The sequence below is a fragment of the Talpa occidentalis genome, unplaced genomic scaffold (assembly GCF_014898055.3).
Source record: "Talpa occidentalis isolate TD23 unplaced genomic scaffold, MPIMG_talOcc4v2.1 talOcc4.2, whole genome shotgun sequence".
NCBI lineage: Eukaryota > Metazoa > Chordata > Mammalia > Eulipotyphla > Talpidae > Talpa > Talpa occidentalis.
This window is the reverse complement of record NW_023602073.1, coordinates 136,175,909-136,202,825: the sequence shown is the minus strand read 5'-3', so window position 1 is coordinate 136,202,825 and position 26,917 is coordinate 136,175,909. Positions and strand designations below refer to the sequence as shown.

At 40.5% G+C, this 26,917-nt stretch overlaps 1 protein-coding gene across 2 annotated transcripts in view; it reads right to left on the bottom strand.

Annotated features, from left to right (window-relative positions):
- AIG1 (androgen induced 1) overlaps positions 1–26,917 on the bottom strand; it is a 219,048-nt gene that overhangs the window by 135,809 nt on the left and 56,322 nt on the right. For both annotated transcript variants that reach the window (XM_037520494.2, XM_054697896.1), the window contains exon 3: positions 1,492–1,593. In XM_037520494.2, coding sequence (XP_037376391.2) covers positions 1,492–1,593 — 102 coding nt within the window. The remainder of the gene's footprint in view (positions 1–1,491; positions 1,594–26,917) is intronic.

Below are 26,917 nucleotides of genomic sequence, written 5' to 3'. Positions count from 1 at the left end.
CTAGTATTGACTGGCAAAGAATTATGGAAATTGGTCCTACTGAATTCATTCATCAGTCTAATAAATGTGCATTGATCCTGCTATCTGACACGTGCTTGGGTAGCACAGCTGGAATAGAAATGCTGCTGTTGTGCACTATGAGATGACTTGTTTTGTGAGGGAAGCAGACATGTAAAACAGAGATGTGAAAGAGCTGTGGAAACTAACAGAAGAGCTTGGGAAAGTTAGGACAGAATTCCTGGAGAAGATGCCACAGAAGCTAGTGGGATGAGGGAGTTTTCTGGTGAAGAGCAGGAAGGGGATTGGAAGCACAGGATTGCAAAGATACAGAATCATGAAGGGGCTTTACCCATACAAAGGAAGTAAAATAATAGAGAGGAGAGTCACCACGTCAGGCCCTTTAAATGGTAAAATTAAACTGAGAAGCTTATTTTGTTGAAACTAGCTAAGAGGTGCCTTGTTACTCCTTCAACAGTGTGGCTTTAACTGGACTTACAGAAAATTTTGTTCTTTGTGCCAATTTTGCTAAGTTGACTCAAGCAGGAACTGCTCAAAGTCCCCCAGTACAGTAATGTATGTTTGTTAGTACATACCACTTCTCTTAAAATATACCAAAATTGGGGGCAGAAGGGAAGCTGTTATTTTGGACCTAAGACTCATGATTTCTTAGCTCTTTGTTCCCCTATAATTTCTGTGATGGGTTACCCTTTCACAAGGAGCACCCAGTGACATATTCTAAAAATTGCTGTAACCGAAACAATGCAAGCTTCTTAGTTCATAACAAAACGGTGCTCAATTACAGAAGTGGGAAGGGAAGACAATACAAATTTCTCTGCAGAAAATATATTTGCTTTCCTCTTGAAAGCAATGTGCAAGCCATTCAAAGTATTTGATTTGAAACTTGTGTTGATAACACCATGGCGGAAACATCGTAAAGAATTACGACTGAGAAGAAGACCATTGTCTCAGGCAACTACCCCAGGATGGGAAGAAAGTGCCAGGTGGACAATCATTACTCTGGACACCTCCAATGCCCACAGCAGACTACAAGGCAAAATAACAGTCTTGCTGCTCGCTGGGGGAAATTTCCCAAGTACAATGGTAACTTCTAACACAAGCCCACTGATGGGGAGTTAAGGGGGCGCAGGGAGGGTGTTGACAGTTGTGTGGGTGAGATTGTTCCTTAGGTTTCCATAGGAGACAAGCCTTTGAGTGGCAACAAAATTATTTGTATGAGCTATTTGTATTACCTAACACCACAATCTCCCTCTTAGAAACTGTATTCATCTAATTCATAGGTTTAAGAGTGACTCAATTTCATGGGAAGATTTCTTTATTTACATTCAGTATGCTTCTTTAATTATAGAGAAGCCTCATAATTTTCCAGCATTTCACAGCCATTTAGGTAGGTTCTATGGAAAAGTCTACATCAGAAGACAGCTCTACAATAATTTTTTAATAAAAGGAAATTATTTGCTTCAGTCCACTCACCATTCCATGATTCAGCCACCCTGGGATAAAATTATCAAGCAGCTTCGGGTAAATCATCTCTCTGTCATAGGCATAAATGATCCAGAATACCGCTACAACAAACTGGAAGAGAAACAAAATCCTTTATTTCATAGTCACCAACTCTCTACAACATACAATTCATTAGTTGTCTATTATTAAAAGCACTCAACAGAATTTGGAATCTATAATGAAAGACAAATCACTAAGCCAGTTAATGACTGGAAAGACAGTTCTAACTTCATCCCATTAGTGGTAACGGCCGGGGTCCCTCCTCTTCCCATGCCCCCCACCCCCAACTGTGTTCTCTCTGGCACAGGAAACTGCTTGTGAGGTAGAGAGGTCTATCCTCTGAAACAGCTCCCTTTTTAGGGCTAACTATCTTGGTTTGATTCTTCTCAAGAGGGTTGAAAAGTTCACTGGTGGTTTTTGGGACCCATCCCCACAGTACAGAGCGAGCACACATTCAAGCAACTACACTGTATGTCTCTTCCTTAACCCATCATGTGGTTCAAATTAATCCTCACATTCTCAAGTTTCTGTTTCACCACTAACAGCATTGAAATCACTGCTATAAAATGTCCAAAAGTCCCATTTCCAGACAAAGTATTAATTCCTGTAGCCTTTAACAGAGTGTATGTAAAGGAAGATTCTTGATTTCTTGGAAAAACTTCTAAGTTCATCTGGGATCCAGAGGTTTATTTTGATCCATCAGCAACATAATTACAGAGAGTAGAGTCCTCAGTTTAATATCTTACCTGTCTTTAAACTAATGGTGAGAAAAGAGGTTCAGATAAAATAAAGAAATGAATGACCCCAAGCCTTCATCTTCAGCATAGAATTTAAAAGAAAAAGCGAGTGCTTTTATAGTCAATAAGTATAGCAAGGAAAGGAGAACCAGAGGGAGAGATCAAAGTCACTGCAGAGTTATGTCTCTAAATAATAAATAGTATGGAATGATAAAACGCAGTATGCATATTAAACAGGAACAATTTTTATCTTGTTTCTATGTTACCCATGCCCCCATATTTTATTAATAATATAAATATTTTAATGCCATTTTTATAAAACTCCCAGTGGTTACAGCTTCAGGTTAACAATTAGATAGATACCAAAGTTGTTTTCCACACGTGTCAGTTGTGACATGGGTAATCTTGGCCCAAAAAAATTCATTCTTAAAACCTATGATGGGGCGAACATTTATTGCTTCATAAAACAAAGTGAATGATAATTATAATAGCAACTGCAGATTGCACACATGGTTTTAATACCAGATTGGAATACCCCATTATTTATCCTGCTTTTGGGTCAACTATTTTCACTCAGTTGCCTAAATGCACAAGATGAGAAAAAAAAAACAACTATTATTAGCTGAGCATTAACTATCACCAGGATGTTTTTAAGTACAATGAATAATTTCTGAATCATCCAGAATTTTCATTTATTCATTAGACTACAGAATTCGAGAATACTGAATATCAGTGTCATCTGTTGTCAGATTTGGGTCCCTTGCCTCACAGCCTGCTACTCAAAGGGTGGTCCCATGGCTCAGCATCCTTTCACCTGAGAGCTTCTTAGACATGCAGCATGCCAAGTCCTATCCCGATATGTCCTGATCCTGCATTTTATTATTTTATTTATTTTTTGTGTAGAAAAACTATGGTCTAGATCAGAGGTACGGGGAGGTCAGAGGAACGACCAGAGTGAGGAGCAGACCAGGTGGATCTACTGAAATACACTGCTGAGGGAGCAGTGGATGAGACAGGAGAGGTCTGCTGTGCCATGTGGGTCAGCTCCCTGGCTGGCGATCACGCTCAGGCCTTAGCATGATAGTGCTGAGACTTATCCCCTAGGTCATCAGGAAGGACCAAATCCTGCATTTTAATAGGATCTCACAGTCATTTTTTTTTTAAGATTTTTTTATTTATTTATACAAGAACCGGGGTACAGGCCAGATGTGCGGGAGGGTGAGAAAATTCACCAGAGAAAGAACAGGGAACAGAACAGGCAGACTGACGAAGTACACTGCTGAGGGGAGCAGCGGGCTGCAGGAGAGGTCTGCGCGCCATGTGGGACCCTCACTGGCCGGCCAGGATTGAACCAGCACTGCAGAGGCTATGGACAGCTTCACAGTGCTGCGCTCAACCACCTGCGCCACCAGGGGAGGCCCTCACAGTCATTTATATACACATAAGAGAGGGAGCTGCCCTGCTGTGGAAGGCCTTACTCCATCACTTGGCACCTCCTCTCTTCCCAGGCACTGAGTTGATCCCAGAGTCAAACAGTTGGTGTGCCCAGAGCCTGCACCCTTCCATGTCTAGACCACATCCTGAGAAACCATGACCTTGAAATTCTCTGCCCACATAGACACAGGGTGACTCAGAGCCTTCTTTATTGGGAGGGTTAACTATAAAATAAATGTGGTTAAGAGGTTAAGAGCCATCTGTAGGGTGAGAAAGTAAGCATTACATTTGGTCTGTATGTGCCACAGGAATGAAGCCATTTCAATCCTGGATGGAGTCACAGTGGAAAGCCCTTTACCTTTGCTATAAAATGTAACCTAATCACAGAAGTGACAACTCCTCGTAGTCACAGGTCCTTCCCACACTCAAGGGGAAGGGATTAGATAGGCCTAAACATCAGGGGGTGGAATCTTGGGGCCATCTTAGAATTCTGCTCACCACAGTTTCCACTCTGTTCTTTTCCAAAATGGTTTGACTATTTTAAGTCCTTTGCATTTCCATTTAAATTTTAAAATCTCAACTTGTTAATTTCTACAAATATATTCTGCTAGAATTCTGATCATGACTAAATAAATGCATTCAATTTGGGGAGATAAGGAAACAACACTATTGAATCTTCTAACCCATAAATATCATTTAAATCATCATTTATTTAGGCCATTAATTTCTCAATATTTGAAGTTTTCACTGTAAAGATACTGCATATATTTTACTAAATCTATCACTAAATGTTCCATGTTTTCTATGCTACTGTTTTATAGATTGTATTAAAAGTATACAATTCCTGTTGTTAGTATGTAAAAGTACAACTAATTTTTGTTTTTTGACACTATCTCTTTTATCTTTGTTAAAATAATTTGGTAATTTGAATAATTATTTTATAAATTATATAGCATTTGGGCCTCCCTGGCGGTGCAAGGGGTTAAGCACCACACTATGAAGCAATCCACAGACTCTACAGCACAAGTTCGATCCCCGGCCGGCCAGCTACCCACATGGCGCGCCAGACCTCTTCTGATTCGCCTGCTGCTCCCCTCAGCAGTGTACTTCGGTCAATCTGCCTGTTCTGTTCCCCACTCTGTCTCTGGTGAATCCTCTTACCTCCCACATCTCTGGCCTGTTCCCCAGGTCTTGTGTGTATAAATAAATAAATCTTTAAAAAAAAACAATTAAAATTCTATGTAGATTTTTATATGTGTATGAATTGGAAATAAAAACTGTTTTTCTTCTTCCTTTATACCGGGGTTGTCTTTTACTTCTTTTTCTTTTCTTATTGTTCTCCTTAAACAATTCAGCAGAACATTGACTGGAAGGGATTTAGAGAGCGCCCTCACCTTCTTCCCTGTCTTAGGGAATGGCTTCAGTCTTTCAACATTTAAGTTTGCTATTAGTTGCAGGTTTTTTTCGATGCCTTTCATTAAGTTGGGGGAAGTCTCTCCTATTCTTTCTGTATGGAATGGATGAGGGTGGAATTTTGATGACTTTGCTACATATCTTGAGGTGATCATATAGTGTTTCTCCTTCATTCTATTAAAATGACACATTATATCAATTCATATCAAACTTTAAACCAACTTAATTCCTAGTCATCATGCATTATCATTTTTGTCACTGAACTCACTTTTCTATCTTTACATAAAGTATATTCATCAGTTGTTAGTTTTCTCATAATGTCTTTTTATAACTTTGGCAATAATATAATGCTAGCCTGAAAAAATGGAAAAATGTTTCTTCCTCTATTTTCTGAAGGACTGTGTACAAGACTTGGTATTTTTTTCCTTACCTATTTGATACACTTCTTTAGTGGGGAGATCCGGAATTAGAAGTTTTCTTTTGAGAAAATATAATTAACTTTCTTTAATAAATATAGAGTACATAAGCTTTCTATTTCTTCTTGAGTTTTCAGTCACTTTTCTCTTTTGTGGAATTCCTCCATTTTGTTTCTGTAAGTTCTTAAGATTCCACAATGAAAATTGGCAAATACTACAAATCAGGTATTTTTCTCTGGAGAGCCACTTGTTTAATATTCAGAGCACAGCACTGCTGAGAGCTACTTCCCACTCACCAGGAATGACCCTTCAGAGTCTCAAGTACATGCAGAGCCTGTGGGGTCAATATTTAGTAGTGCAGTTTGGTCATCCTGCAGCCCCTCCCAAATAGTGAGTGAATTACATGGGTTATTAAAAGTGAGATGACTTTCAAGGAAGAGTTAGTCATCTCTCCTACATGACAGCAGAAGGTCAAAAGGCACAGTTAACTGAGGAATCAGCCTTCTTAATAGTTTTTGAGCTATAAACGCATCACAGATGGTAGCTCTTTGGCTTCCTGCACTGATATACTCTTGTTAATATGGTCATCAACAAACCCAAAATACATTTGAACTCTACTACCAGGGCACACATATGAAACAAAAGTAGGTTCCCCTGGACAGGTTAAGTGACACTGAAATGTTACACTGTCATGAAGAAGTTCCTTCTCCAGCCAGGACCTATGGCCAGCTATTCTTCAGCACATACCTACTGCTTCTTAGCTGCCAAGACCAGATTTCTGTACTTGAGCAGAGACTGGGAGGAACACAGTCACTTGCCAGTCCTTCAAATTTCTGAGACAACATACTTGAATTACAACTAGTCACTGGGGCCTCGTTTGAACCCTTCTCCACAAACTGTAAGAAATGAACAAGAAAGAAAACTGGATTTACCCACTGTCTCTTTGTAAGGAGTCTCTCATATGGAGTCCAATAGAAGCTGAAGCTAATCAGCTTTAGTGCACTTCTAAAAAGGAACTTTACTGATCAGTAGGAAATTCTTTGAAAATAAAACCAATAAAGGGCAAAATTACAGAGAAATTTGCCATAAGGAGGCTAAAGAAAAAAAGGCACTTATCTGCATACAGATTGGTCTATAAAAGCCATTGAGCAGGTTCTCAAACATTCACTATTGAAGGAGAAAGCAAAGAGAAAGGGAAGAAAGGTACAAATAAATGTAAACATCTTTAAAGTTTTCCACATGATATGATTATGACATTGCTTTCCATTTTAAATACTAATCTGTACTCAGACTTTACCAAATACTGACTGGGATCATGTTTAATGGTTTTGTGCACTATTACCCTGCTCCAGAATTCCTCTTCATGATTGCTTTCCCATCAGTTCTTTCCGTGGTCATACTGTTGCTGAGAGGTGATGTTCAGCGATGTTTCCAATTGGGATTTCTCTTTCCAAACACATAAAGCATGAGAATAAGTTGTGTGTTCTGCATGAGAGCTGCCCTTGTCTCTGATGCCTCCAGAGCATGAAAGTCTCGTTTCTTACATGGCCCTGGTCTTCCCACTTCCCATATTTCAGAGATCCTCACTCTCAAAGACTTCTGGCTTAGTTCCCTCAACGTACCCAAAATTCAGAAATGCCTCGTGAAACATAGGGTCCTTTGAAATGCTATAGTATCTCTTGTTCCAGGGCATGATTGGTATCTAGTCCTTACTCTGACAAGTGTGACATGGAATTCTTCTACTTGTAATTCCGAGGCTGTAACATTCTAATTTTTATGCTATGTATTTTGCTCAAGTTACCTTAAAACTGGAATTTAGAGTTTCTAAAGCACAATTTGAGGCTATGCCTTTTTTCATGGCATATAAATGTTTGGTGGAATTTATAATGGCTCCACATTTATCTTCCTTTAGATTAACTATTTCTTCCCTGTATTATTTACTCTGAATAAATAATGGGAGGATGAAAAAATCAGCTCCTAGAAAGGTCTGTATGGTCTGGTGCCTGCCTTTCTCTCCAGCCTCAGCTTGCACCATTATCTCTCTTGCTCCCTAAATTCTGTTAATTTGGTTGCTCCAAAACGTATTAAGCTCTTTCCTGCCTCAGGTCATAGCACTTCCTACTCCTTATATCAGGAATGTTCTCTCCCTTTTTCCACTGGCTTCTCCGTTCCTTCCTGGTAGAGCTTCAATAGCATCTCTTCTTCTTGACTCCACAGCTCATTCCTTTCCAGCACAGACCCTCATTGAAAATCAGCTATTTATGTTGTTCAATTGTTCACTATCTGGCTCTTTCGTTAGTAAGTGAAGTCTCAGAGAACAAGAGCTTGTCTGTCTTGTTCACTGCTGTCCCCCACTGCCTGGCATATCACATGTTTATGATCAAACTTTGCTGAAGAAATGAACACAGGCAAGTGCTGCTCCTTGTCCATGTCAGACCCCACATTTCTCCTAGGTGCACCCTTTCACTCCTTCACCGTGACCTAAAATTTCTCTAAGTTCTTCGCATTTTTGTCCGACTGCCTGTGAGGAAGATAAGTTCTTCGTTACAAAGTTATTTTTCTAGCCTATTCCTTCTCAGAATTTTTGTCGGAGAACTCCTCCCTCATCTACACCGTCCATCATTCTAAACTAATCTTTCTCTGTACTTATAGAGCAATGAAGACTAAAATCTCTTTTTCATGAAATCAATCGAGAATAAGGAGAATAAGACTCAAAAATGAAGCCAGTGGAAGTAGGAAAGACCCATAATCCAAATATTACTCTTTTCAAAAAGTTTTCAGGTATTAGAAAAATTGAACCAGCACGGGGAAGACTGATGCAAGAGGCAAGAATTGAGGGCTCTTTGATGGAGCGAGCAGAGCAGAGAGATGGCTACAGGGCACCCCCAAAGGGACACTAAATGACCCTTGCTGAGAAGATGAGGTCTGCATTCTTGGGAGCACTGGGGAAACTTTTTGATCCCTGTTTGGCTGCAGGTGTCAGGTGATGGTGCGAAATGGGGAAATGTGCACACTGCCTCTGAAGAAACAGGATGTGGGCATGTTCAGGAAAATGAGAAAGGATCCCTGGTAGCAGGTCTGAATACAGCTTAGGATCACTGATAAAGACACACTTCCTGTCACCACCACAAGAGTTGGGATCAAAAGGAGAGAGAAATGAGTCTGGCACAGAAAGAGGCCATTCCGCAGGGGAGGGAGCTGGTAGAAAACAGATGGAAATTCAAGCTGCCCTAGCTCAGATCCCAAGCTGGTCTCCAGTTCTATCTTTTCACAAATAGCTGGCTCAGGGAGAACAGACCGATTTAAGGAGTAATCATACGACAAGAAATAGCATAGAATTTATATTCATAGATCTCTCTCTCTCTCTCTCTCTCTCTCTCTCTCTCTCAAATACACACACACACACACACACACACACACACAGAGAGAGAGAGAGAGAGAGAGAAGGAGAGAGAGAGAGAGAGAGAGAGAAAGTGGGATATGACTCCCCACGCCTCGCAAAGGTAGCTGCACAATATAAAACAGAAAAATTATCTCAAGATAAAAATATAATTTGTCATCAAATAATTTTCCATGAAAAAAAAAATGGAAAAGTCAAAGAAGAGAAACAGAGACTTAAAGAGGATAAGGCAGAGCAAGAGAAGAAGGTAAAAATAAGTGGACAGAACTCCAGAAATAAAATAAAACTGAAAGTCACATTAGAAAACATTAAAGGAAGGGACCTCCCTGGTGGCGCAAGGGGTTAAGATGCAAACTAGGAAGCTGTCCACAGCCACTGCAGCACGAGTTCGATTCCTCGGCCAGCCAGGGAGATACTCACATGGTGCAGCAGACCTCTCCTGTCTTGCCCGCTCCCAGTGCTCCCAAGAGTTCCCAAGTTTCCCCAGTGCTCCCAAGAGTTCCCAAGTTTCCCCAGTGCTCCCAAGAGTCCCCCTCAGCAGTGTATTTCGGTCAGTCTGCCTGTTCTGTTCCCCGCTCTGTCTCTGGTGAATCCTCTCACCCTCCCCCGGCATCTCTGGCCTGTACCCCAGTTCTTGTATGCATAAATAAATAAATCTTTTTTTTTTTTTTTAAAGAAAACGTTAAGGGAAAACTGCCTTTGTAAAATCAGCGGGGTTTAGGGTTCCTCAGTACTGAGGGCCAGCCACTCGGAGACCCCTTCCCGCTGTGAAACACTAGGTGCTAAATAAATTACGACAAACATACTTTCAATACAGCTGTATTGCTGAGCACACAGGAAAGAAAGGGAAATCACTAGGAGCCCAGAAAACAAAAACAAAAGCAGAAAAACCACATAGGAAAAAAAAAAAAAGAAAGAAAGAAAGGAAAAAAACCGAACAAACAGGGAAGAAACCAGAACTGCAGCAAACACAGAACACAAGCCAACTCCCCTAAATCCGAGTGCTGGGTGCGCAGTGGCCACGGCGAGCACCACGGTGGATGACAACCACCTTGGGCCACTCAAGTGGGAGCAGTGGGTGCAGCCAAGAGGGGCGAAGCCCACAGAGGGGCCATCCTCTCAGTGAAAGTTCCCTTCATCGGGTTCACTAATTTGCTTTCAATTCCTAATTGCCGTGTTTTTTTAATCAAAAAGAATTAAATTCATACAATTATTTTCTGCATCAAGATAATCATTTTTCCTGCTTTATCTGTGTAGTCAGTGAAGCTCAGCTGTGATAATGAAGCCAGGTCTACAAAGTCAGAAAATCACAGCTAGATGGCTAGTTGCCTCCCTGCTTGGGAACTGCAGGAAACTACCTAGTTCAAGGTCACACCCACCCCATCCTGGTCCCCATGGGCTCTCCAAACCCCATGACTGCCTGATGCAAGCATAGAAGACCCAACCTCCTTTTCTTAATTTGGGGTCATTCCAAGCACTGATCTCAGCTCTAGAGCTCCCTGGATACCTGCAACAACTGCACCATGAGTGGCAGTTCTCTTACCCAAAGTCTCTTCCTCACTCCCTAACTCATGTAGCTCCCAAGAGGCCCCTCCTCCAGTCTGCATTCTCCTATCAAAGCCAGTTCCCAGGGAGCCAAATCTAAGACCATGCCATTCACATATAAGTGCAACAAACAAACATGGAAACCTAGTCATAACACAATCCCAAAAAAGAAGTGCATAAAAAATAAAAACCCACAAACTCACTCTGTAGAGATACTGTCAAAATTAGATCATACCATACCTAGTCTTTTACAATTTTTCATTTGAAAATATTTTACGATACCTCATTTTTCTCAAGCACTTCCTAATACCTCACTAGATGATTATGTAACATTATTTATATAAGCATTCTCTAATGGATGTGTACATTCCTTCCAATTATTCTAATTTCCAATAATGTTGCAATGAACATGTTATGTACATGTTTTTACACACCAATGTGAGCACCTAGGGGAATAAATATCTGCAAGTGAGGCTCCTGGACCCAAGTCACTCTTTGCTGAGTGACTTTCACAAGGCCCCGCTCAGTCCCTGCTTCAGTGCCCCTGATTGACCCCAGTGCCAGGCCATATGGTCCCCAGCCTGGACTACTGCAGTGGGGTCTTGGCAAGAACCATTGCATTCAGTTTCCTTCTAACTCTACCTTTGCTTTATCTTGGTCTGAGTGAAATTATTAAATTATTTATGAACTGTCCAATTTAAAGCTTCCAATGGCTCTCATTGTTTGCAGAATAAAGTCAAAACTCCTTTGTGATCTGACCCCAAATTCTCTTTTTAGCTTCTTCCAGGAACCCAATCACCAGAGTGTATGTAGTTTCCCAACTCCCCCCACACTTCTTTTTATTTATTTTTATTTTTAAATAATATTTGCTTCCCCCCACCCCCTCAGATTGAGTCCCCATAGAATTTCTTTCCCCAAGGCACCCGTGCACCATCACCACAGTCCCCTGTGCTCCTTCCTACCTCCCTCCCTCTGATCCCTCTCCCTCCTCCTCCCCTGCAGGATGTCTCTGATTTATAATTGTCTGTTTTTTCTTGGTTGTGTTTTGTACTGTTATTTTTTTTTACACTGATGTCTTATTTGGTTTCCCTATATTCCTGCTATAAGTGAAACCATCCGATATTTTTCTTTTGCCTTCTGGCTTATTTCTCTGAACATAATTCCTTCTAGCTCCACCCAGGTTGCTGCGAATGGCATGAGTTTATCTTTTTTGATTGCTGAATAATATTCTATTGTGTATATATGCCACATCTTCTTGATCCAGTCATCTATTTTTGGGTGTCTGGGTTGTTTCACACACTTTTAAGTGTCCATTCCTTCCTGATTTTAATAACTGTGGCTTGAAGTTTATCAATATTGTATTTTTCAAATTGCAAGCTTAATCACTTGTTGCTTTCATTTGGCAGTTGTTCTCTCTCTGCCAGTTTCTTGTCGGCAGTGACTATTTCTTTTCCTGATTTCCTGCAACACTGCTTATAACACTGGCCCAGATAGCCCCAACTCGCACACTCTCAATTTGCTAGTCCCGCTAAGCTGCAGGTGGCATCTTCAACTTGCAAGGTGCCCCACATGCTGCTCCCTTTGCCTGAATGTCTCCCCCACCCACCAGCCAAGCCTTATCATGTTGGTGAGGTCTTAAATGGCAGAAGCCATCAAGAAGCCTCCCCTGAGCTTTCACAGCCTCAGGCCCCTTGTCTTTGCTATGTCTTCTCATAGCAGGTTATCCTTTTCCTTCATAATGCTGAGCACACTTATGGTTAAATAAGGGTCTGTGCAATTATTAGCTTCTCTTCCCAGTGGAATGTAAACTCCATGAGAGCAAGGGCCTGTCTATGTCCTCTCTGTTGCATCCTCACATCTCTCTCAGTGCTTTGTATTCTTATTTCTTCTTTTCAAACTTTTAAAGTGAAGTAACATTGCATTCTAGCCATGATTTTTCCTTAAGTCTTTATTTTGAAATAATTTAAGACTCATAAGAAGTTGAAAAAGGAAAGATTGTCCCGGTGTATCCCTCACCTAGCTTTCCCCAATGATAACACCTCACACAGCAAGGTGCATTTCAAAGCCAAAAAAAACCCGATCTAGTTATAATACTGTTAATTAAGCTATAGACCATGTTCAATTCTGCCAGTTTTCACATACACTCATTTGGGGGGAGGGTTATTGTACTATGAAGTTCTGTCACAACTGTACATCTGTGCAGCCTCGTCCATAATCAGGATTTGGACGAGTTGCAGTCCCACAAAGAAACTTCCTAATGCTCCCTGTGTAGACTCCCACCCTCCCAGATCCTTTATCCTGCAACCACAAATCTGTTCTCTATCACTACATTTTGTCATCTCGAGAATATTATATAAATACAATCTTTCTTGTGCTTTATGAAGACAGACAGACATTTAGTTAGACTTTATTATATATGGTCAAGATCTTATTTAAGAATCACAACTACTTGAGGTTGCTGCTATTATTATTATTCCTATTATTGGTGCTGGTTCTTCTCAATCTCCAGCATCTCTGGCTTGTCACCAGTGACTGAAACATGCAAACGATGGCTTTTATTTCCTCTCAATGGGACCCCGATTTTCTGGAGTTGGTTTCTAGGGGTGGTAGTCTTCTTTATGATGTTTCTGATATTTGAAGTTCTATTACTCCGCACTGACAGCATCCTGAAGGTGGTGGGCCCCAGTAGTAAACTGGGTTCCTTTGTGAGAGGTAGAGTGTGGAGAAAATGAGGCCCTGAGTGAGGCAACTCCACATTCTACTTTCTGGCCAGTTGTCAAGCTACAGAATTAAGGGCAAAGAGATACTAAAGTCCCACTGATATGCATAAGGATGAATCACAAGTAGCTCATCTCTGATGGAAGATGACAGCCAGTGACACAGAAGGAGTGAAAAGGTCCATCAGGTATTCTAGAAAGATGCATAGTAATCTAGCTGAATTCAGTAAACACAGTGGAAACAGTTCAATGTTTTTTAGTGCCACACTGGTATAAGTTAACTCTGACATCTCTGGCACAATCATTTTCTGAAAAGGAATTACAATTAAGATTGTTTATTTTGTTGGTGCACTGATACTCAGGGGAATCAGTAAGAGCTGTAGTGAACTCATTCCCTAGATTAGTTGTGTAGTACGAAGGGACTTAAACATCTTGCTGCATGGTGGAATAAATGCCCCAAATTCTTCTCTCAATGAAAACAAGCAAACAAAAAACTGAAGCAAAGATAATATTAAGTAAGTAACCATGTATTCAGTTTTCTATTCTTTCAGTGTTTCTTTTGAAAATATAAGAAAAAAATGTACACACCCACACATCTGTCTCTATGTTCACATATATTATATATACATACTCCTAAAATATATACTTTCTCATACTAATAACCTTGATTTTGTTGTTTCACAGAATATCCAGGAAATACTAGACATCTTTTAAAATAACCACTAAGTGATAAAAAGTAGTGAAACTGCAGATGTCAAGATAATGTGTGAAGAGAATCCTAGAAGGTCAGCAAGCACAGCAATGAGCTTTTCTCCCCATAAAATGACCCTGAACTTAACTTCTGATACTCTGGGGGATCAAGATTTGGGAGATAAAGCCCACTCAAGATGGGTGGCCCCATGCAGACCTTTACATAAACCAGGACCCCAGAGGGTTACTCCCTCCTGTGAGGATGCTTTAGCAATGACTCCTTAGCAAAGAAGTGGAAAGTAAGGAAAATTGCCTGCTCTAACGTTAGCTCTGTATTGAGACAAAAGAGAGAGAGATCAGGAGATTGGTGCAAGAATGTAAAGAGAAGTATTGTCCACAATAGCCAAAAAATTGGAAAGAAGCAATATCCATTAACAGCCATATAGATTTACATATTCCCTGCTCAAAATTCTAAAGACAGGTAAGATCTTTACAGAAATCATAACTTTTTCCTTTTCTGTATACATTTCAAACCCCAGTTTCATTACTGAATCTTTCATTATCTCTCAGCTGCAAATAAAATATATATCTACCATCTCCAAAATTTCCAGGTGAACTAAGTTGGAAATTTTTTGGTAAGGAGGCTGTAGCACATCAGACCCATTCCTATCGTATGATGTAACTCCACCTACAAGCTTGTTATTTCCCCTTGAATTCTTTTACCAATATTTGAATATTTCATGCTATCTTTTACTGCCTCCTTGAGCCATAAGAATTCCTTCTGGGACTTTGGATGGCATGACCATACAAACCCTTGGAATTTCAAGAACTTGCATCCCTAATCTTTTGCATAAGAGTTTGTAATGGGGCAACATACTTCTCCAATAGGTGTCATCTCACGAAATATTGTGAAGTGAGGTCATTTCTAGGGCAAATGAAAGGAAGTGTCACTCTGTCATCTGCCAGATACTGCTTTACATGCTCCACCTCTTTCATTGTCCTTCAAAATAACCCTGGTGATAACATCAATTTTGTTGAGTCCACACTTCGCATTAGAAAACCAAGATATTGAGAGCTTATGAAATTGACATTAGGAAGTGGTGGATCCAGAATTAAAACCCCACTCTGTTGCATGGGTTCATGTTCTTTTTTGTTTTTTTAAGATTAATTTATTTATGCAAGCAAGAGCTGGGGTCCAGGCAAGAGGTGTGGGTGGTGAGAGGATTCACCAGAGATAGAGCGGGGAGCAGAACAGGAAGACTGACTGAAATACACTGCTGAGGGCAGCAGCAGGCAAGACAGGAGAGGTCTGCTGTGCCATGTGGTTTGCTCCCTGGCTGGCCGGAGATCAAACTCATGCTGCAGGGGCTGCAGACAGCTTTATAGGTTGCGTCTTAAAACCAGTTGTGCCACCAGGGAGGCCCCAGGTTCACATTTTTTTGACAACATCTGGTCACGTTTTGCCTCACACAGGAGAGATCACCCCATAAATTGGGTTATTTTAGTATTTTAATAACTGTCCTTCTATGGAATCAAAATTAGGTCCATTTTAAATTGAATTCCACTCCAAAATAAATGAAGCAAGGTTCCTTTCACTCTCTTTCTAGTGACAATATATAAAATAAACATAGCCATAAACCTCATAGGACTATTTTAATTATGTTAGAGAACCACTACCCATCAACTAGCATTGATGGAAGGTTTTCGAAAAACTATTCAGACTTTTTATCTATTGCAAAATCACTGAATAATCAAATTCTTGTGATCTCTTTTTCTTTTAATAATAATAAAGGGTACTATTAGTACAGTTATTAGATACAATTACATTAAAATGAATATCCAGAGGGCAGCTATAAGTACTTAGGAGAGCTATTCAGCTAACCACACTTGAATTTCAATTTATGATCTGAGAATAAAATTAAGAAAAACCAAGTTGATCTAATCTAATAAAAGTTAATTAATTAAGTATGGAAGTAATTAGAGCATCCTTTTGCAGAAATATCCTATGGTTAGGTCGATGTGTGTCAATCATAACCTATATTCAGTGGCTTGGTTTAAGTACCAGAATGGACTGACCAGAATAATATCATAACTGTGGAAGTTGAGGTCTGATCAAGTGAATGGGAGCCTGCCCAAGAAGGAAAAAGGCGATTATCAGTGTGGGTAGCCTCTGAGTATAAAAGGGTAAGAATTCGTCTCCATATTCAGCAGGGGAGGAGGGGAGAGGGATTAAAACAGGGGTGGGAAGAGCACAAGAAACTATGGTGATGGTTCACAGGAATTTTATGGGGACTACACTTGAGAGAATTGTACAAAAATGAGCAATGTGTGTGTGTGTGTGTGTGTGTGTGTGTGTGTAAATATTAAAAAAGAATGTGTCTCCAGCTTTGTGTAGGGACCCTGGCCACCCCTGGCAGTACCCTGGTCAACCTAACAAGTTAATTCCTATAATGCAACAGGATGTGTTAGACTAGAGTAATTTGACACCTGCTACTAATATCACCTACTCACTACTCACTACCCGTAGCCTGACTTCAAGTGCATCCAGAAATCTGGCTACTGTTTGGCATCTTCAAAGTTGTTCTGCCTCCAGGGAGGGCTTAGGCAGACTTCAGTCTGCCTGACAATTGTTTGTCACTATAAATTACTTAACTGTCTTTCTGAGTTCAGCTTTAGTCTATAATCACTTAGTATGAGTTCATTTAGTAAGAGGATTTCCTCAAAATAGACAGAGAAAACAGGTGTCTGGGTCTTTGATCCTGGGCTACAGTAACATTTGAGTACTGTCCCAGCGTACAGGGACACCCACAAATGGCTACCTCACTACCTTTGAATTGCTATGGAAATAAGAGAGAAAGACAGCTAGTATTTTCTGTATTTTATTTTAGTTTATATGCACCAATTAGGATATACCCTAGCAAGTACTGCACAGAGTTTGCAATAGGAAAAATCCTTTGGAAAGTGTGATGTATTTGTTTTCTAGTATCAGATGAGCAACATTTTAATAGTTCCTTTCTTTTCTTCTATGAACAATTTACCTTTAAACTGCATCAAATTTTCTAAGTGAAAATACATTTGCAAATGGAATTGTGATTTATTTTCCAAAAATGAGTAGTTATACAAGAACTTGTCTTAATATTTTTTCTGTGGAGTTTTCTCATTTTAAAAGTAATAAATGCTCATTGGGGAAATTTCTGTGGACCTTGACTTTTGCCTTTTATTCTGTGATGACCTAAGCTGAATCAGAAAAGTAGAAAAGAATCACAAAGCACACAGTTGTCTTTGGAGCCAAAATGGCTCAAAGATATATAAAAGTAGCCTGAGGATCAGAAATCTGCCTGACAGCACTTCAGAATTTTTTTTCTTGGCATTTGGTCTACCTGAATTCCCTCACATCTGTTCAGACTTCCTTCAGAACTGCTGACCAACTGTGGATTTTGGTGTTTTTTGTTTTGTTTTGTTTAGTTTTGTTTTAGTTTTTAGTTTATTTTTTTTTTTAGTTGAATAACACTTCTCATTAATTAAGAGCCAGGAGGTTATACTAATTACTCTGAGGATCAGCAGTTCAGGAGGTGCGAGGATTGAGAAGAAACATCTGTTTTGATGCTGATCTATAAAAAGATCCAGGAGACCCATGGAAATCTACTTCATGTCAGTGACTTTTTCCTTAGTTTCCTTCCTCCTTCCTTACTACCCTTGTTACTTGAGACTCTCCAAGTGTAAATGTCATTCATCAAACATTCCTGAGTGGGTTCAATGCAGCAGGCATCCTGCTCTAGGTAGGACTAAGCCAAGCAAGAACTTGCAGGCATGTGAGCCAGCATGGTGGCAGCCTTGTCACTCCTCAATGCCCCGACCCTGTTGACATGACCGTCTGCAGGGATGAGTGAGCTTCCTGTCTCCTACAGCCTCTTGTTGATATACAATCCCTTCTAGATGAAGTGAAATCATGTGATAGCTTTTTATAGTAACTGGTGCACAGCACTCAGTGTTAACTGCAATTGCCAGAAGTCTATTAAAGTTCTCTTCCCTTTTGCCTGACTTGTCTCACTTTTCAACATAAAGCGTGTCCTTCTGCAAAATTTGTATATGCATCTTTCAACATAAGACAGAAGACCCTGGTCCAAATAGGCAAGGTTACATGTAGGAGGCTGTGCTGAACAATACTGAAGCCCAGGAAGTGAAATGACTTGATATGTACCCTCTCAAAGTCTGTAGAAAATAGGCAGAGGGATAAATTATAAATGAAAGAAAGAGCAGACTTAACCAAAAACATACTTGATAAGGCAAAAACAAGTGGCTTTGAAGGGTTTTTAGTAAATATCTCACTGGGTAGGCACAGAGCATCGTCAGGGTACCCAGGTAGAATATATAGAGTCACTTCCTGGCAAAAATATTCTTTTACAGTAATGTAGCTATGAACTATGCCTCTTGGGAGATTAAAGGTGATATTGGATAAACTTGGGAACAATTTTTTTAAATGTAGCTAATTCTATATTGATTGAATACTATTTTCACATATTAAAAGCAAACATAGTGAATGATAGGTGGTAACTTAACCCAGTGTCCAATGGTTGAAGTGAGAAAACAAAGCAGGATTTTCTTTTCTTGCAAAAAATTGTATTTTGCAAATCAGCCAGAAAATTGTAGAAAATCATTGTCTTTATAGTCTGAAATTATTTATCAAAGGGAAGCAATAATAAGCACAAGTGAGGAGTCTTTTCTACAATAATCTCAAGAAAAAGATACAGTAAGGACCATTCATCCAGATTCTGCATAACTCTCTTTCTTATTTTGATGCATTTTCCTAAATTAGAAATTGTGGTCAACTCAGACTTTGTGGACATACCTAAAAATATCTATGAGGTTAATGATGAAAAGCAAAGTTAGGTTTGATTGTCAAAAGTTTAGAGTACTTGCTAAAAAGCAAACACACCATGAGTCAATGTTGGGGTTCAAGTCCTCATGCTGTTTACTAGCTGTGCACCCAGTCAAATGACCTGTCAATGGGAACCATGTCTCAATCTATAAAATGCAAACATCTTCTATGAAGGGCATGATGGAAATTCCTACCTCTTGGGGCTATGAGATGAAACAATTAGAGTAAAGGTCTTTAGCACAGTGTCCGGCCCACAGTGAGCGTGTAGCAGAAGTTAGCCTCATTATTAGCATATTCCAACTTTTGAGGAATTTGTGGGTTTTGCCACTATAGGAGTGAGACAATGAAAAATCTCAGAAAGTGCAAATGGAACTGTCCATCCACAGGCTAGAAGCAAAGAGAAAGGCAACAGTGTCTGCCTCTGGGTGTGTGGTGTCTTCTTCAGACTTTAAGGTAATTTGGGGAAGTCAAAGGAAACAGCATTTCTAAATATTCATGTAAAAATGTTACTCTATGGATGAACCAGGGGCTGTTTTTCTTTGTTGACTCAAAGTTAACCTTGTTTCAGCTTTAACAGCTCTGGGAGTACTCACGTTCAAGTTATTTTTTAGGAGCCCTTGAGGTCTTTTTCTCTTTAGTTATTTGTGCTTGTATGAAGGCAATCGTTCTAATCTTGCAGTTGACAAACACTATGATTTCACTCATGTGGAAGATAAAGAAACAAAACTAATGAACAAGCAAAATATTATAAAACTAAAGCTAACTCTCAGCTAACTACAATAACAAAATAGGGCTCACCAGAAGGACAAGCAGGGCAGCAGGCAAATCTCTTAAAAGGGGTCAGCTGTCTGCTGCAGACATTGGAGAATTGATGTATGTATAGCTGTTGGTGTGAGGTGCTTTACACCTGAAACTTATGTGATGTTATCAATTAATGTTACGTCAATAAAACAAAATATTTTTACTGAGGGAGAAATCCTCCTGAAGATTACATGAGACAATAAAGTCAGGAGCAGAAAATTCCCTCAGTCTAGGATTTAGGATTCTGCCTCATTTCACATCTCTCCCCTACCTCCTCTTGATGAAGAATGAACAAAACAGTAGAGAACCCAGAAAAGCACAAAGCAAATGGGGGACAGATACCTCTGGCTCCCTCTGACAAAGCTCCCTTTGTTTTCTGCCAGTGGTATCAGACCTTGCTAGGTGGCCCAAATTCTTGCTCTTCTGTGCAAATGAAGCACGAAAAAAATTGACAGGAAAAAGGGAAGTTCTGCAAAGGGAATTTTCTGGAAAGATGAACTCCAGAGGAGCTGGACTAGTTGGGACTTGAGAACTGTGGCTACACACACTCTCCCTTGCCAATTCCCCAATCTCCACATCTTCCCACCTGCCCACCTGTGTTTCCGGGACATGTCCCAGAGTCAGATTTTGTACCTCAACTTTTGTTTCTAAGAAGTTATAAAAGGGCATAATAAATGAAAGTCCTATGATGGACTGGCAATTTGTGGTAAGATAAGCAAATCATAAGCATAATCGCATGGGCACAAACAAACATTAATAAGTTGTGTGTAGGTGGAAAGTCCAATAGCTCCTTCCTTGAGGGGAAACATTCCTTTTTATATCACTGTTCTAACACAGCACACTTTGATCTGACTTAAGCAAGTAAGAGTCACCCCAAAACACCCACAGGGACTGTAGCAATTTCAGGAACACCCACAGGGCAAATTGTTATTTCTTTTTCTACAAAGAACATGTTTAGAGTAAAGGAAGTGGGGAGGCATGAGAGACAGAGAGAGTTGGAGTGTAGGGAGAGTGATATGCAAAGGAAGAAGAAAAATGTGCCTATTTTTTTCTTTTTTTAAATCAAAAATTGATATTTCATCTTGTTCTTGGACCCCCAAACATGGGCATACACAAGATCTTACTTTAGGAGTCATATTTTTGAGAATGGGAGTCATTTATCTATTTTATAATGTGTATCACATTATTAATGTCATGGAAGATCAAGTCTACCTTTTCTTGACCTCAAACTTCTAATATATATTTTCCTTATGGGTATAAAAATGGGAAGAAGATATCTTAATTTTCTTTTATGGCCTTTTCCCCACAGAAAATGGAAACTCTGTGAAATGATAATCAGGGGATGGTAGCTCTACAATTTCTAGGGATCTGTTTAAAGAAGACTTTACTCATTAAACCTGTGTCCGTATATCTGAGTTGGTGGTCTACAGCCAGGGCCACCTCTGACAAAATTTGTATGGTGTTCCAGAAATGGAACATAAACCACTTAATCAATTGTGCTGGTGATCTAGTTTTCCTTAAGAATTTTCAAATGTCTGTTTATGATACTACTGATGAGAATGCACCAAAAAATGGCATTGGCAAAGGATTAATGAAAAAAGAAATCTTTTTTTTTTTTGGCTATGACAGAAAATGTCCATGATTAGTTTAGTCAGTTTTATCCCATTTTTCATATTAACACAAACACATAATTAAGTACTTCAAATGCTATTTATTTTTCTTACTTTATATTTAATTGTTATTCTCAAAATGTGTTCCTTAGAATCTGTCTTCAAACTCCTGACTTTGTTTTGGCTGCAATGTGGTCAACCCAAAGGGTAAACCATAATTAAGCAGCTCTATGGTAACCTCATTCCCTCCCACTCTACTTGCTTCTCCCTGTCTGCAGCAGGTTCTACCCATGAGACAGTCCTCATCTAGGAGACCTTCCAGGGAAGAATCATTGGCCCAATGAAGAGATTAACACTCGGGGAGAACTCCTTAAATAGCTGCTTCTGCTTCTCTCTTGAACATGGTTGTGAAGGGTGTGATGTTCGGTTCTTTATCATCCTTGTTGATAATGCAGTTTGCAAGACCAAGGACAAAAAGCCTACACTATAGAGACAGAAAAGTGGGAAATAGAAAAGACCAAAATCTCAAATGATTAAGACTGAGCAATACCATCTTAAAACTACTTGTTTATAGGCTTCCTGTTGTATGAGATATTAAATATCTTTATTGCTTAAGTCATGCTTGGTTGGATAGTCACTCTGTGAATATTGACTTATTTAGACATTGCTCCTGATAACAGAAATTAAACATGCCACTTTCATGTCCTCCTCCATCATATTCCAAGTTGGCAGAGGCACACTCTACAGAAATGAAAAGATAATCATATAACGTGTCAGGTAGTAATAATCCTTCTGGAGAATATAGTGATAAGGGGTACCTCATCTATGAGCCTTCCCTCTTGGGCAACTCATTTCACACTCATTTCAGTATAGGGCATATGATTTGTTCAATAAGAAATGAGCTGGGTTTTACCATAAAGTATAACTTAGTAGATACTGTATTTTTAACTTCGAAGGTGAAGAGAAAGGAAAGAGGCATTTGAAGAAGCTGAAGCCATCAATGAAGGCTTAAAGAAAACAGAAAGTTTGATTTTAGGTATCTGTGTGAAAATTTAATAAAGAGAGGATCAACGGATATTAAGTGTATTTTTATATTAAATCCAGAGTTTGCAAAACAAAATAAACCATGAACTTTTTAAAAATTTTACCTTAATATCAAATAGAATCAAGTTCTCTTTTTTTATGTTACATTGACAAGTATTAATATTAGTAATGTATATCAATTAATATGTTTGATTTCCATTTAAATCAATCTCATATTTAAAATCAAAAATGAAAAAAAAATTTAACTGGAAGGATATAATTATCTACATTTACATGCACCACAAATTTTTTCTTAAGTCCAGCTTAGAGTTACAGTGTATGCCACTAAGTGTAGAATTTCAAGAATTACTTTTTAAAAGTAATTCCTGGTCTTGATATGCATTTCTCATACCTGTGATAATGGCTCATATTGAAAAGACCAGAAACAACAAGGGCTGACAAGGATGTGGAGAAAAAGGTATACTCCTACACTAATGGTGGACATGCAGACTATTTATAGCCCTATGGGAAGTAGTATGGAGGTGTCTCAAAACAGTTCATTTGATCTGCCATTTGACCTATTAATTCCACTTCTAGAAATCTAGCAAAAAAATTCAAAACTCTAATTCAAAAACAAACTTGCACTCCCATGTTTACTGCAGCACTATTTACCCTAGTTAAGTTATGGGAAAAAAATTTACATGCCCCAAACAGTTGAGTGGATCAAGAATATGTGGTATATATACAAAATGGAATATTACTCAGTGATGAAAAAGATAGACTTATGCCATTTGTGGTAATATGGGATGGTGCTGGCCGAGAAAATGTTAAGTGAAATAAGTCAGAAGGAGAAAGATAACTACTGGATGTTGTCACTAGTATGTGGAATATAAAGTAACTAAACTAAGAGTCATATAAAGACAAGCTTAAAAACTAATCCTTGACAGCTGAGTACAGAACTGAAGTATGCAGGGGTTGATGGAGGGAGGAGGGATAAACTAAAGAGGGAAGGAAGCATGTCCACCATGATGGTGGACAATGGGCAATTTGGTGGTGGACAGAAAGTGGTACTATCTGATGGGGGTATGCAAATATTATCTCAATTAAAAATAATGGGTAGGGCCTCCCCGGTGGCGCAGCGGTTGAGCGCTGGGTTGCGAAGCTGCCCGCAACCTCTGCAGTGCCGGTTCGATCCCCGGCTGCTCCCCGGCGACCCGGAGGAGGGTCCCACATGGCGCGCAGACCTCTCCTGCCGCCCGCTGCTCCCCTCAGCAGTGTACTTCGGTCCTTCTGCCTGCTCTGCTCCCCACTCTGGCTCTGGTGAATTCTCTCACCCTCCCGCGCTTCTGACTGTACCCAGTACTTGTATAAATAAATAAATAAGTGGGCGGAGCAACATGGCGGCGAGGAGACGCTGCGAGTAAGATCTCCCATTAAAAAAAGTTAATAGGGAGGAAAAGCGGCAGGTCCCAGTGAGAACCGGGACACGGAAGATAAACGGGTGACTCCAGCAAACTGCCCGAAGAAGAAAGTTGCCATAAAAGAGGACAAGAAGGGAGGGAAGCGCAGAACCCTGCTCCCCTCCCCCGCCCACAGAGGCGGCACTCTCCGCCCGGCAGAGAGGAGGAAACAACAAACCAAAACGGCCAACAAGAAAAACGGACACAGCAAGCGGGACTGTGAGTGGAAAGGAACTATTGCAGCCACCACACCCCGTGAACGGGAGCTGAGGCGAACCCTGCAGGATCCGCCGCGGAGGTGAGCTCCAGGCGCCATTAAAGAGAGCCCCGCCCCCCAGGAGGAGACCAGCACCAGCACACAGCCCCGGCCGCCCGGTAAGCTTGCGCGGAAAGTGGCGCGGATCCAGACCGGATCGCAGCTGCCCAGGTCCCCGCGCCTGCGACCTAGGCTTGCGGGGAGACTGCGGAGGCCCTCCCTGAGTGAGCAGGAACAAGGCGCCCAGGCAGGGGAGCGGGATTCAAAAGGCGCCATTCCCGCGCCACTGATCTGGGCTACAGCCCGCGTCCTGGAACTGAGGGCTGTGGAACTGAGACCCGGGGCACAATATTAGGGGCGTGGGTTTCCCACGACGGTGGGGCACAAGGCAGACACAGCACCCCAAAGCCGTTGAGGTGTACCCTACCATCCCCGCTCTGCTCCCTGTCCCACGGGGTGGAAAATCAGCTCCCCAAGGGCTCTAGGAGAGATCTCTGGCGCCACCTAGCGACTTGACCCCAGCACAGGCTACTGAAGGAGCTAGTGGCCAGCTGGGGAGTTAGCCCACACCTGGCTCCTTCCGAACAAGTAGTCTGAGCCCACAGGGAGAGCGAGCACCCACAGCCGGGGCAGACCAGGCGCGCAGAAGAGTGTGCCTGAGACCAGACGCGCAGGGAGTGTGTCCCACATCACCATTTTAGAACAGGGACATTTCTTCAGTAAAGACTACCTGCAGAAGGCTTCCTCAGGAGCCAGAGGTGAGCAGGGGAAGTTCGCCCACGCCAGACCCCCTCTGGCCTGCAGTCCAAGCCCAGAGGGGAGCAGGAACCCACCGCCGGGGCAGACCAGGCGCACAGGGGAGTGTGTCCCCACATCGGCATTTTAGAACAGGGACCTTTCTCCATTAAAGGCTGCTTGAAACTGACAGATGACTCCTGGTAGAACCAGAGGGGAACAGAGAAGCCCACCCAAGATGCCGGCCAGTCCCAACAACACAGTGTCCCAACGCATACGGCAAATTAGAAAACAGACAGTAGGGAGGAGAAGAACCACACGCAACCTAGCAACTCTCCAGAGAAAAAGCACACCACAAAAAGAAAGCCAGCCCCCAGATTGCAAAGACAATAACTTGGAAGAATTTCTGAGCCTTCCAGAAAGAGAATTTAAAATTGCCGTGATTAAAAAACTGACAGAAGTCATAAAGGAAAACAATGATAAGGGAAAAATAATCAACGATCAGAAGAATGCAATTGAGTCCCTAGAGAGGGAAAACAATGGTCAGAAGAAAGAAATTGAGTCCCTAAAGAGGGAAGTAAAAGAAATGCAGGAGATCAAAGAATTAATGGAAGAACTAAAGAATTCTGGGAAAAGCAATGAAAGCAGAATAGATGAAATGGAAGAACGAATAAGTAATCTTGAAGACACAGAAATAAAAAGAACCAAAACAGAAAAGGAAAGAGAAGTACGAAGGAAAAAGAACGAAGAAAGACTTCGGGAACTATCTGACTCCATGAGGAAAGGAAATATAAGAGTTATAGGAATACCAGAAGGAGAGGAGAGAGATGTAGGAACAGAGAAAATATTCAAAGAGATAATTGAAGAGAACTTCCCAAATGTGAAGAAGGAGCTGAAAATTGATATACAAGAAGCAAGAAGAACACCAAACTTCCACGACGAAAGGAAAAATACAGCAAGACACATAATAGTAAAGCTCCCAAGAATCCAGGACAAGGAAAAAATAATGAAGCTGGCAAGAGGGAAGAAACAGATAACATTCAAAGGAAAACCAATCAGGCTGACATCAGACTTCTCCGAAGAAACACTACGGGCAAGGAGAGAGTGGAGGGACATAGCCAACAGACTCCAAGAAAACAGATGCCAACCAAGAATACTCTATCCCGCAAAGCTCTCCTTCCTCTTTGAAGAAAGAATATGGACCTTCCCAGACAAACAGAAACTCCGGAATTTCATTGCAACTAAACCCCCACTCCAAAAAATACTACAAGGAGTCCTAAAGCCAGAACCTCAGAGGGACGAATAACAATGAAAGAAGGCCAAAAAAAAAAAAAAGTTATTAAAAGAATAAATAAATAAAATCAAAGGAAAGACAAACACAATGGCAAATACAGATGTTAACATATCAATATTAACTCTAAATGTAAATGGACTAAACTCTTCAATAAAAAGACACAGAGTGGCAGCCTGGATTAAGAAACAAAACCCAACCTTTTGTTGTCTCCAGGAAACACATTTAGCTACAAAAGATAAAAATAGGCTCAAAGTTAAAGGATGGAAAACAATCCTACAAGCAAATGGACCAAAAAAGAAAGCAGGAACAGCTATACTTATATCAGATAAAACAGATTTCAAACTCAAAAAGATAAAAAGAGACCCCAATGGTCACTACATTATGATCAAGGGGACAATACTTCAAGAAGAAATAACACTCATTAACATATACTCACCAAACGAAGGAGCACCAAAATATATCAGACAACTGTTGTCCTCTCTGAAAACAGACATCAGAGAAAACACATACGTAGTGGGAGACTTCAACACACCACTATCAACAATGGATAGATCAACAAGACAAAAAATAAGTAAAGAAACCAAAGCTCTAAATAAGGACCTAGAGCAATTAGGCTTAACAGACATCTATAGAACACTAAACCCCAAAAAAACGGAGTACACATTTTTCTCAAGCGCACACGGATCATTCTCCAGGATCGATCACATACTGGGGCACAAGACAAACATCAACAGATACACCAAGATTGAAATCATATCAACCATCTTTTCTGACCATGAAGGCATCAAACTAGAAATAAACCATAAAAAGAAGGCAAGGAACTTTCCTACCTCATGGAGATTAAAAACCACACTACTGGAAGACCATTGGACTAATGAGGAGATCAAAGAAGAAATTAAAAAATTTTTTGAATTGAACGACAAGGAGGACACTAATATCCTAAATGTATGGGATGCAGCAAAAGCAGTAATAAGAGGAAAATATAT